Source organism: Sus scrofa, chromosome 15 (assembly GCF_054392235.1).
Source record: "Sus scrofa isolate SSC_HxYL_T2T_F1_AM1 chromosome 15, Sscrofa_HxYL_maternal_Yorkshire_Landrace_v2.0, whole genome shotgun sequence".
Taxonomy (NCBI): domain Eukaryota; kingdom Metazoa; phylum Chordata; class Mammalia; order Artiodactyla; family Suidae; genus Sus; species Sus scrofa.
Genome location: NC_139397.1, coordinates 73,626,596 through 73,639,525, shown reverse-complemented (window position 1 = coordinate 73,639,525; position 12,930 = coordinate 73,626,596). Strand labels below are relative to the sequence as shown.

The 12,930-nt window shown below is 40.0% G+C and overlaps 1 protein-coding gene across 46 annotated transcripts in view; it reads right to left on the bottom strand.

Moving 5' to 3' along the window:
* The window catches only part of SAP130 (Sin3A associated protein 130), a 96,412-nt gene that overhangs the window by 25,988 nt on the left and 57,494 nt on the right, over positions 1-12,930 (bottom strand). For 28 of the 46 annotated variants that reach the window (XM_084998534.1, XM_084998539.1, XM_084998535.1 and 25 more), the window contains one exon: positions 11,233-11,337. In XM_084998534.1, coding sequence (XP_084854660.1) covers positions 11,233-11,337 — 105 coding nt within the window. Of the gene's footprint in view, positions 1-9,342; positions 9,415-11,232; positions 11,338-12,930 lie in introns of all 46 variants that reach the window. The other 18 variants (XM_084998529.1, XM_021076320.2, XM_021076319.2 and 15 more) reach the window with 1 other exon arrangement.

Sequence of the window (12,930 nt, the reverse complement as noted above, 5' to 3'; positions counted from 1 at the left end):
GACTGTGCACACAGGAAGAGTGGGCTAGGGCAGAGCTGTAAAGTGCCTGAGTGTTTCTGGGGTACCCAAGACATACCCAGTGCAACACCTACAGGCAAACACCTACAGTGCCTTATTAGTTCCAAGGATTAAAGAAATTTGTTCTTTCATCAGCTGACTATACAGTTAACCAAGTGGAGATTTCAGTGGTTGTACTAGACAAACACACAGGTTTAAAAGAATTAGTTCAGAAAAGTTACTAAACCACCACAACTACAACAAGGAGCAAAAGTAAAGCCAGGGAGGGGTGGGAATCAGGTTTTCAGCGCTGCCAGATTATGCTGTTTAAACAGTTTTCGACAACAAATTCTGAGGTATGTATGTAAAGAGACAAGAAAGGACTGTTCAAACACAGAGGAAAAAAAGTAATAAAACTATCACTGAGGAAGCACAGATGTTAGACTTGCTAGTCAATTTAACTTAGCTATTTTAAATAAATCCCAAAAATTAGATTATGGTTAAAGAATGGCATGAAAACATCTCTATAAATTCAGAATATAAATAGAAATTATAAAAAATTCCAAACAGAAATTCTGCAGTTGAAAAGTATAAAAGCTTAAAGGAAAAATACTAGAGTGTTTTCAAAAGCACATTTTGGCAGGCATAAGGGAGTCAACAAACTTGAAGACAGGTCAACTGAGATTATCCAGTCTGAGAAATGAGGGGGTGGGGGAAGAAGCAGGGAAAACAAACAGCTTCAAGGATCTTTGAACAGTAATAAACGTATCTAATATATGCATAATGGGAATCCCAGAAAAGAAGGCGAGAGAGGGGCAGAAAAGATATGTGAAGAAATAATGTCCCAAATCTCCCCAAATTTGATGAAAAGCATCTATACAGGTATCCTCTGCTTGCTGCAAGTTTGTTTTATGTCACTTCGTTTTTGCAAATGATCTACATTAGTACCTGTTTTCACTAACCAAAAGAAATCCCAAGAGGATTTTTGCTTTTATGAAAAAAGCTAACAGAAGCGTTCAGTATTTGTTTTGAAGTGTGCTGTTTTTAGAGGCACTGCACCTCAAGCAGTGAAAGTGGCACTGCCAAGCTCCTTCTGAGAACTACACTCAGCATCCTAGATTGAAGCTGCCACAGCCTTGGACTGTGGGTGCATCTGTGTTTTATCTTGATGTATTTTGTGCATCCCTTAGCAAAATGTGTCCTAACTTCTTCACTTTGTGCCATTTCAGTTTGCAAAAGGTTTTATAGAACACTCTACTTTTGGATAGTGGGGGAAAGCTACATATCTAAAAGTTCAATTTCCCCAAGCAGGATAAATTGAAAGAAACACATACCAATACACATTATAATCAAAATGCACAAGGAAGTATTTAAAAGTCAAACTCTGTAATTTAATTGCACTAAACGGGTAATATATGAGCAAAATTGTAAAACAGTTAAATCTGGTTGAATAGTATTATTTTCTCTATTTTTCTCTACATTCATAGATTTTCATATTAAGAACTTAAAGAGAAAATGCTGTAAGGTAAAACTGAAGATATCACCTAGAAAGAAAAGAATTATTTCCAATTTAAAATTCTCCCAGCCATTATATCATTTAAGAGTATGGGTAGGACTTCTGTTTATGGAAAGATGGCATACCTTTCCTATTCCTCTTGCTAATAAGTATAGTTAAGAATCACTATTATTACACATAAAATAAAAGGCTGCTGAAGATGATGAGAAGACAGACTGGCTGGAATCGCAGGACACTGGGAATGACCAGCACTGACATTCTTTTTTGCCTCCCTGATCCCAGACTGAGTGCTGGGGAGCTGGCCCATGGGAACGTCAAAGGGAACAGACAGAAGTCCCAAGAAAAGTCTCCCTCTAGCCAAAGAACCAAGAAAGGAGCAGCTTAGCAAGATGGAAACTTTTATACAATAATTGCTCTACTCTAGTGAAGCATCACAGAAACAACTGTGGCCCCACTCACTCCAGCAAAGGCTGTGGAGAACCTAGACTTCCACACTTTGTCAGGATGTAATGACACACCTTAATTCCCTCCCCCTCACCTCACTACTAAAGCTGTATCAACAGGGGCCAAGAAGAGAACCTGGGCTTCAACCCCCATATTGGAGGTAACGAGGCAATGCTTTCCCTTCCCCAAATGGGGCAGTTTGAGAGGAGGACTGCAAAAATAAAGCTGCATATATACTTGATCCTTGAACAACACAGGAGCTAGGGGTGAGAACCCTTGTGCAGTTGAAAATCCACATGTAACTTTACAGGCGACCTTCCATACCTGAAGTTCTACAACCAACTGCAGACCTCTATAGGCGTATAGTGTTCATATTACTCTGTAATTATTTTTAAAAATCTGTGTATAAGTGGACCCGTGCAGTTCAAACCTTTACTGTTCAAGGGCCCACAAAAATTCCTGAGTCCATAATGCCTAAAATAGGAAACCATTCCCCTAATCAAGGGCCAGGTAAATCACAAATTGAGTATGAGATGAATAATGCAGCAATTATCTAACAAGGACTTTAATAGAGAGATCTTTAAATGTTTCAATAAGCAATCACGAATTCCGGTGAAACAAAAAAATTTAAAAAGCTCAGTTAAGAAATCAAAGTTATAAAAAGAATCAAATGGAAATTATAGAACTGAAAAATATGTACTCTTTCTCTGTTACACAAGAGGTGCTCTAACAAATCCAGAGAGTAAGCCAAGAAAGAGGACGCGTACAGGCTCCAGGTGATGAGCTGCAGGGAATTCAAAAAAAGCAGCACCAGGGACAAAAGCTGGGCATCAAGCCTAGAGAGAAACCGATGCAGACTGGAGGGATGCCACCAAGAACAAGTGAAACTGACAGAAATTGGATGGGTCTACCTTTATTCAGTTTTTCTACAGGTTTGCTGGAGAGTTTGAGGATGGATTAGTGACTGGCAGAGAAATCCTAAGCAAACATGGGAAGTAGCCTTGTAGTACTATGTGACTTCTTCTCAAATTCAAGCTTTAAATTTATTTTGCTAGATTTTGGATTTACTTTCTAAGTGCACTGTTTTCTGTTTTATAATATTCCAACTTTTTTTTAAATGTTTTGTCTGAATTACTATTCATGTTTCAAAAGATGTACTGAGACATCTCTTTCCTCTTGCTCTAACCCAGCCATCACCATCTCTACACAGCATCACTCTATTTCAGTATTTCACTGAATCTAAGTTGCTGACACCATACAATAGACCAATATTTTGTGTACAACTTAGAAAATATATTAATGATAGAATATTAACATGCCATCAATTTAAAGTTAAAGACTGAGTTCGGAGACACTGATAACATACGTTTGATCTTACGTGTATCATAGTATGTTTTGTATAGGTTTTTGTTTTACCTTTGTTTCCTTTTGTTCACTTCTTTCATTTCTGTCCTCTGTGCCTACACTTTTCTGTTTTGTCTTCATTTTCTGATGGTTTGTTCTAGAGCTTTACTGACTTCTGTCAATCCATCTGTCATCTCTTTATGTTTTGTTTATTTATTCTTGGAAATTTTTGGATATCACCTTTGTGTTTTCTTTCATAGAGGTGATGGTTATTTCATTAAGAAATTTATATTCACAGTCAAATATCTTGTTATAAATTTCATCTATCCCCTGTAAATTTTTTCTGGTCAGTGTTCTTAGTGAACACATTAGTATATTTAGTTGCTTCTTTCCTACTTTTAATTATCTTCACATCAATCCTTCTGTTATTACTCATCAGTGAAAGAGCTGGGCTATTTCAAAAATCAGTCATTTACTTGATTCCTTTTCCTTGGGCAGGGAGTGTGGGGAGACTGCTCTTTCAGCTGGTTGTTTTTGACAATCCAAATGCTCTCTTTTTTCAAGTGCCACAGAAACAGACTGCCTACTGCAACAAAGGCCAGACTGCATGTCTGTGTGGGCCCCTTTCCCCTGGCTTCTCTAAAGCATACTAAGCCCAGGCAAGAGTCTACAGGAGCCCCATCTCACCCAAGTTTCTGCACACACTGCTCATAAGAAATATGCTTGTACTTTACAGTGTGTCCTTCACCTTCAGGAACTAACTTTTTTCCTATCATTTAAAAAGTAACTCCATATGCTACTTTGTTCAAAACTTTTTTAAAAAACAATGGAAAATAAAGTATTACATTTATAAAATTTAATAGCTAGTGTTGGCAAGAATGTGGAGAAAATGGAAACACATGTTTTATGAGAATGTAAAAGGCAGAGTGATTGGAAGTCAGAATTTAAACTGCATGTTTACTTTGACCCATCAATTCTACTTCCAGAAATACATCCCAGAGAAATGTTTACAAAAGGGTTCAAAGATAAAGAGATTCACTGCAGTACTGTTGATCATTGTGATAAATGGAAATAGCCCAAATATTCATTAATTGAGGAATTTAAGGCACCAACACATCTGGGAAGATCACAGAGCAAAGGAATACAGTCTCCTTTTCTGCCTTTGCATTTTTATGACCTTTAAAGAGGGAGTGTCCTAAGATGTGATCCTTGTATCACTTCTATTCTTTATTTATAATCACTGTCAATGGGATCTTTTCCACTCTCATGATGTTAAAGCATATATACAATGTACCTTGGAGATAATGTAGGTGTGGTTCCAGACCACTGCAATAAAGTGAATATTGCCAGAAAGCGAGTCATACAAATTTTTTGGTTTCTCAGTGCACATAAAGTTATGTTTACACTACTATAGTCTATTAAGTGTGGATTACAGCTAAAAAACCCCCAACAGGAGTTCCTGTCATGGCTCAGTGGTTAACGTATCCAACTAGGAACCATGAGGTTGCGGGTTCGATCCCTGGCCTTGCTCAGTGGGTTAAGGATCCAGCATTGCCGTGAGCTGTGGTGTAGGTCGCAGACATGGCTTGGATCTGGTGTTGCTGTGGCTGTGGTGCAGGCCAGCGGCTACAGCTCCGATGAGACCCCTAGCCTGGGAACCTTCATATGCTACGGGAGCGGCCCTAAGAAAAAAAAAAAAAAAAAAAAAAAAAAAGACAAAACCTCCAACATACATGCCTTAATTGAAAACATACATTATTGCTGAAAAAAACAAAACAAAACCTAACCATTATCTGGGTCTTCAGGGAATCATAGCAGTGACATTAAAGATTACTAATTATAGATCACCATAACAGATACAATAATAATGAAAAATTTGAAATAGTGTGAGAATTACCAAGATGTGACACAGAGACCAAAGTGAGCAAATGCTGAAAAAACAATGGACTGACAGACTTGCTTGATGCAGGGCTGTCACAAACCTGCAATTTGCAAAAATCGCAATATCTGCAAAGTACAATAGAACAAGGAATGCCAGCACCTGCTTTAATTCCCAAAACTTAACTATCAGCACAGACCTCTATCAATTCTAGAATTGTACAAACCTCAGGATTATATATCCAACTATGTACCAAATGACATCTCCATTTGGGTGTGTCTAACCAAGTATCTCAAAATAAAATATTTAAAACCAAACTTTTTTTTTGAAGTTAATGGAAACAAGTATTTAGCAATTTTTAATATCAGAAAAAGAAAACTTTCGGACTTCCCTATGTGGCTCAGTGGTAATGACCCTAACTAGTATCCATGAGGACGCAGGTTCAATCCATGGCCCCTCTCAATGGGTTAAGGATCTGGCTTGCCATGAGCTGTGGTATAGGCCACAGACGAGGCTGAGATCTGGTGTTGCTGTGGCTGTGGCACAGGCTGGACTTGATCCCCAGCCTGGAAACTTCCCTATGCCATAGATGTGGCCCTAAGGAAAAAAAAAAAAAGACAAAACTTTTATAATTCTCTTTACAGTAAATATATAATGTCAGTCCTCTGGCCATCTTAGGTTAAAGGCCCTTTATCATAAAATATATAGTTTCTTGGTTTTCTTTTTTTTTTTTTTTTTTTTGTCTTTTGTCTTTTTGTTGTTGTTGTTGCTATTTCTTGGGCCGCTCCTGCGGCATATGGAGGTTCCCAGGCTAGGGGTTGAGTCGGAGCTGTAGCCACTGGCCTACGCCTGAGCCACAGCAACGTGGGATCCTAGCCGAGTCTGCAACCTGCACCACAGCTCACGGCAACGCCGGATCGTTAACCCACTGAGCAAGGGCAGGGACCGAACCCGCAACCTCCTGGTTCCTAGTCGGATTCGTTAACCACTGCGCCACGACGGGAACTCCTAGTTTCTTGGTTTTCTTTTTGCCCTTTTTTGTCTTTTCTAGGGCTGCGCCCGCGGCACATGAAGGTTCCCAGACTAGGGGTCCAATCAGAGCTGTAGCTGCCAGCCTATATCACAGCCACAGAAACTCGGGATCCGAGCCGTGTCTGCAACCTAAACCATAGCTCACGGCAACGCCGGATCCTTAATCCACTGAGCGAGGCCAGGGAACGAACCTGCAACCTCATGGCTCCTAGTCGGATTTGTTAACCACTGAGTCACGATAGGAACTCCCATAAAATATATAGTTTTAAACTTTACTCAAGTTGAATTTATAATTCCTATGACTTCCCTATGTAAATAAAGAGGAAAGGAAAATTAGTAAATACTAAACTACATTGATATTCTATCATTCTTTTCTTTCTTTTTTTTTTTTTTTTTTTGTCTTTTGTTGTTGTTGTTGTTGTTGCTATTTCTTGGGCCGCTTCCGCGGCATATGGAGGTTCCCAGGCTAGGGGTCGAATCGGAGCTGTAGCCACCGGCCTACGCCAGAGGCACAGCAACGCGGGATCCGAGCCGCGTCTGCAACCTACACCACAGCTCACGGCAACGCCGGATCGTTAACCCACTGAGCAAGGGCAGGGACCGAACCCGCGACCTCATGGTTCCTAGTCGGATTCGTTAACCACTGCGCCACGACGGGAACTCCGATATTCCATCATTCTTAGTTTGTGGTTTCTAGAAACAGTACATCCACCTAATATACGCTCATTCTTCGGCATATTTGTTGCAGTATTGTATACAAAATACATTCTTGGTAAACATTTGTTTGCATCTATAAGACTGCAGCTACTGATTAGGTTTCAATACTGACATTTAACTGTGCTACAAGCAATTAGTGTTATATCACAATATGCCATCAAGGCAATATTTTTTCTACTGAAAAAAAATCAAAACCCATTATTTGTATACTTTTATACAAAATGTAACTCATCAAGTGGAAATAAATAAAATTTGTCTATTTACTGATACACATAGGATTTTGATTTTGTTACACTGAGAAGAAAAGCTCTTTTGTGTTGGGAAAATAACACTTCAAAATATATTTAGTAGGAAAACCTCACCAGTATAGTGTTTTGTCCATTCAATGCCAGCACAGATTTGGGAGTATACTGAGGATGAAGTCACAGACATCCACAGTTGAAATGTAAAAGCTAATACCAAACTCTTGATCCCTACCCCCAACTTCGGTATTCTACAGGGTTCCTCACTTCAGAAAGGATAATTTCTTTTTTCTTTTTTTCTTTTTTTTTTTGTCTTTTTGTCTTTTCTAGGGCGGAACCTGTGGCATATGGAGGTTCCCAGGCTAGGGGTCTAGTCAGAGCTGTAGCCGCTAGCCTATACCACAGCCACAGCAATTTGGGATACGAGCCGTGTCTGCGACCTACACCACAGCCCACGGCAACGCCGGATCCTTAGCCCACTGAGCGAGGCCAGGGATCGAACCTGCAACATTCATGATGGGAACTCCAGAAAGGATAATCTCTTATCTGCAGTTGCGCATGCAAAAATGGATGGCTCTCCTTGACTCCTCTCCTTTCTCTCTACTCAGAAAATTCCAACAGCTGTAGCTTCAATACATATCCAGAATCTTAACTCTTAAGACTTTTATCACCTCCATGCTGGTCCAAGCCTCTAAGATAATAATCTAAGGTGTTACCATTGCTCATTTGTCTCACTGCTTCTACTCTTCTTGCAGTTTATTCTCAGCAAAGCAGTCAGAGCAAACCTTTTAGAAATAACTCAAATCATGTCGCTCCTACGCCTTAGCCCTCTGGTGGCTCCCTGTCTCATTCAGAATAAAATCCAAAGGACTGTGAACGGCCCACAAAGGCCAGCACACACAATTACGTCTGTGAACTATTCTGTACAATCATCCCCACTCCCTTCCTGTTCCAGGCTATTCTCCTTTGCAGTTCCTTCTTTGTTTCTCATATAAAGGCAGCGCTCAATTCCCACAACACTTGTATGTGTGTCCTTCACATCTACACGTGTAACTATATCCCACCAGTCCCCACCAACACTCTTCACATTTCAGGTACTACAGTATATTAACTGCAAACTCTGTTGCTAGCTCTTCAGGCCACAAATTGCTCTGTAACTTACAGATGTGCACATCATAACCACTTCTTTTGAAGTACATTGGTGACTGGGCACTGCACATCTGTAGCTCAGTTCATGTAGACAGCAAAGCATGTAGTTGTGCTGTCTCATTTCTCAGAGATAAACCCAGGCGAGATTTTACCAAAATGAATGATCAGAAGAGAAAGAGAACTGGTCAACAAAGATGAAAATGCAGCAAAGAAAAAAAAAAAAAGCGATAATTCTATAGGTAAAATGGGATGTGACTGGAAGATCTGAAAATGGCAATAGCAAAGAGAAGACAGGATGAGACCTATGCTTGTATGAAGCTGTAATATGAACCATATTGAGAAAGCCCAATCAATATAAAAAAGGCGGTAAAGTCATTTCATATAATGTTTTAGTTGAAACTGCAGTAGGAGCAAAAGGCAACAATAGTGAAATGGGAGCATTTACTTCTACTTTGGACTGAAGACAGTAAAAACATCAACAACCCAATCATCCACAGTGAAGTGATGAATTAACTGACACTATGAAAAAAGATGGAAATTACAAGGAAAATTTTAAATAATAACCTCTTACAGCCAATAAAGGCTGGATTCACTTTTTTCAAGAGTCAGGATTAATCTGATTAATGTTAAGCTATCTGGTGTTAGCACAGATAAGGATGCTGCTATAAAAAGTGCACCCAGATCCCAAGGATAAGTTAAGGCACATGGTTTTGATGAAAAGAATGAAGATATCCCTGGAAGTGATGCTGGCAAAAACTTCCTATTAAGGAACTCTTGGAGATAATTTACAATATTGTAAAGACAAAGGGTAAAATGTCAGGAGCAGATCCAAACTGAGAAAGGAGTACAATTTACCAGAGCACAGAAGTTGCTCTGTACCAGAAGTTATGCAGTGTGAACAAGGCAAGCACTGTTCCAATCACACTCGTCCCTTGGTACCCACCCTCCAGCAGATACCAAAAATCCATGGACCCCAAAACCTGTGGAAGCTCAGATATAGAACCCTTGAAGTTCCCTGGTACCTAGCAGTTAAGGATTCGGCCTTGTTACTTCTTCGGCTCGGGTTCAATTCCTGGTCTGGAAACTTTTGCATGCTGCAGGTGCAGGCAAAAAAAAAAAAAAAAAAAAAAGATGTGGAATACGTGGATACAGTACTCCTGATCAGCTTTTAGAAAGAAATAAAACACTTTAATTCTCAGTGTACTAGGTAAATTTTAGTTTTACTATTTTTTTTTTCATTTCCCTATATAATGAAACTGACAGTAGGAGAGTTCTTTTAAAATCATTTTCACAAGTGTTTTTAAGGTCATGGAACAACCATAAATAAGCATGCACAGTTTCCATCTGCATGGTTATTTTTACATTGCTGTGCTAGTGTGCAAAGTGGTGACTGCAGGTTCTCCTACATCAAAGTCTTGGTTCCGGCTCCTTCCTCTGCCTGAAACAGTCTAACATCAGGGAGCATGTGACTTACTCCTTTATGCTCTTTAAACTTTTGCTCAGACAAATTTCTAAAAGTCATCACCCTTCCCTCCATCACTTACATTCCCTTTACATTGCTTTCTTTTTCTTCACATACTCTATACTCACTAGATAGTTAAAGAGAATTGGCATTTTGTTTCAGTCATTCCAATATCCCTAGATTCCAAAACTTGGCACACACATGGCAGTCACAATTTTTTTTTGTTTTTTAGGGCCGCACCTAGGGGCCTAGGCTAGGGGTTGAATCAGGTACACCTGTCAGCCTACGTCACAGCCACAGCAACACAGGATCTGAGCTGTGTCTGTGACCTATACCACAGCTCACGGCAATGCCAGATCCTTAACTCACTGAGCAGGGCCAGGGACTGAACCTACATCCTCATGGATACTAGTCAGGTTTGTTTCTGCTGAGGCACAATGAGAACGGCCCACAATTTTTTTTTGAATGAAGTTTTATGAAGAAGTAGGTCTAAATATATTAACATGGAAAGCTATTACTAATACAAGTAAAAAAAAAAAAAAAAAAAAAAAATGAAATATGTAGGAGTTCCTGTCATCGCTTAGCAGGTTAAGGACCTGGTATCTCTGTGAGGATATGGATTTGATCCCTGGCCTTGCCAGTGGATTAAGGATCTGATGTTGCCATGGCTGTGGTGCAGGCCGCAGCTGCAGCTTGGATTCCATCCCTGGCCAGGAACTTCCATATGTCACAAATGTGGTTGCAAAGAGAAAAAAAAATGGAATATATAAAGCAACCAACAAAATCTTGTTTTTAAGAATCTATGAACCTATCTACATGTGTATATAGAAAAAGATACTGAAAGATATTTAACACAACTATAACCAATCAGTATTATTCTGGGGAGTGGGACTAGAGAAATGGGTGGAGAACAGGACAATGATTTTCACTTTATGCTTTATATACAGATATTTTTTTGGCCATGGCATGAAGCGGGTTGAAGAGGGATCTCAGTTCCTCCACCTGGGGTTGAACCTGGCCCAAAGCAATGAAAGCACCACATCTTAACCACTAGAATACCAGGGAACTACCATACTTTAACTATTTTTATATTACCTCATTTTCTTTTCCAAAATAATACCTTTGGAATTAAGAAGACAAAGAATAAAGAAAAAAGCATATACTATTTTCATGATGCCATTTTTGACAGTAAAAATAACTGGTGCTTACTATAAGGCAGGCCCTGTTCTAAGTGCTTTATATGCATCATTTCATTTAAATAACAAGAATCCTATGAGGTAGATGTTATTGTATGCCCATTTTACAAATGAGGTAATAAATAGGGATCAGAGAGTTTGAGAAATGTGTTCAGATAACACAGCTAGAAAGTAGTTCTAAAAGATGCACAGGGGCAAATTATGTGAAATGTGTCACATGGATCAGACTTTCCTGTCTCCAGTTATGTGCTCACCCTGCAGGCCTAGGTGACCCAGACGTACTCCGCATAGAACTCTCCACTCGAGGACTCGCCACTTCAGGAGGCTGAGGAGGAATAAGGGTTTTCCGAACTGCCATTCTGAAAGAGACAAGAGACAAACCCAGAATACAACAGTCTGAGGGCATTAAAGGATAAGAACTACACATGTGTTAAGTGTACCTATGGCAAAATTAAAGCACTACCTTGCGAGTTACTTAAAAATCTTATCAAAGTAATAAAGGCATATTACTTAAAAAGCCAAACAGTACTAAAAAGCTTTTAACAAAATACAGCAGATCCTTTTGCCACCCTTCCCCGCTTCCTGCCCATCTCTTTTTAGGAAGCAACTATTGTGACTCTTACCTGCTCCTTCTTCTACCACAGCTCCTTTCTACTTAACATTAATATTCAAGTCCATTTAGATTTATAGTCATTATTACATCTATGTACTTACATTGACCTGAGCAAGTACCTGGAAGCCAAGTGAAAAAAGTTGATCAAAGTAGCTGGTGAGCAACTGGCACTCAGGAGAGAGGCCATGTGTGGCTCAGACTGATAACTAACTACTGGGGCTTAGCAATGTGGAAGTCACCAGTGATCCTGAAATATCAGAGCTGTGGAAGCAAATGCTAAAAGAGAGCTGGTTTGAGAGAAAATGGCTACAGCCAGAATACACCATTTTGCAATGTCTAATCATTCACGGGTCCAAATACACACATGTACTGTTTTTTGCCTGCGGCAGCTTGATATGGGAGTCTCCATTCCGACACCAGGGTCTGAACCCAGGCCACAGTGGTGAGAGTGCTGAGTCTTAACTGCCAGACGACCAGGGAACTTCCTCATGGGTCCAGACCCTGATCATCAGGATAGCCAACATCTCCAAAAGGGTGACCACCAGACATCATATTCCTCCTGGTAAAAGACTACTAAAAGTCTTGCCAAAAGGGAAAAAATAAAGTAAATCGAACCAAGCCTTTAGATTCAAGTAACAACTTAGAGAAAATGAGGAGAGAATAACAAGTGAAACTAGACAATGGGGGTGGTGGGTTGAGTTGCGTTTCCTAAAATGACACATTTGGATCCTATCCCTCATACTTACCAACGTAAAAGAGATAAGACTTTGCAAATTTAATTAAAGATCTTGAGATAAGATCATTCTAGAAGTCCTCTTGTGGCACAGTGGGTTAAGGATCTGGTGTTGTCACTGCAGTGGCTGTGGCATGGGTCCGATCCCTGGCCTGGGAACTTCCACATGCCATGAATGTGGCCCCCTATAAACAGATTACTCTAGACACAGAGTGGCCCTAATCCAATGACTGGTATCCTTATGGCAGAAAGGAGACGGGGAGATGGGATTAAATGGTGGAGTGGAAGGACTGGAGCTCACTATCTCTCATAAAAGCAACAAAAGTAAAACCAACTGCTGAACAACCTTCAACCAAATAGACTGCAAACTATCAGAAAAGATATCCTACTCCAGAGGATAAAGAAGAGGCCACATTAAGACGGTAGGAAGGGCTATAAGCAACACCAGGATTGGGGGGTCCACAAACTGGAAAGTAACTATATCCCAGAGACTCACCCATGGGGGTGACATTTCTGAGTGCCATGTCAGGTTACCAGGCCTGGGGATCAGGCATTGGGAGGAGGAGCCACTAGAGCGTTTGGCTTTGAGGGCCAATAGGGCTTGTG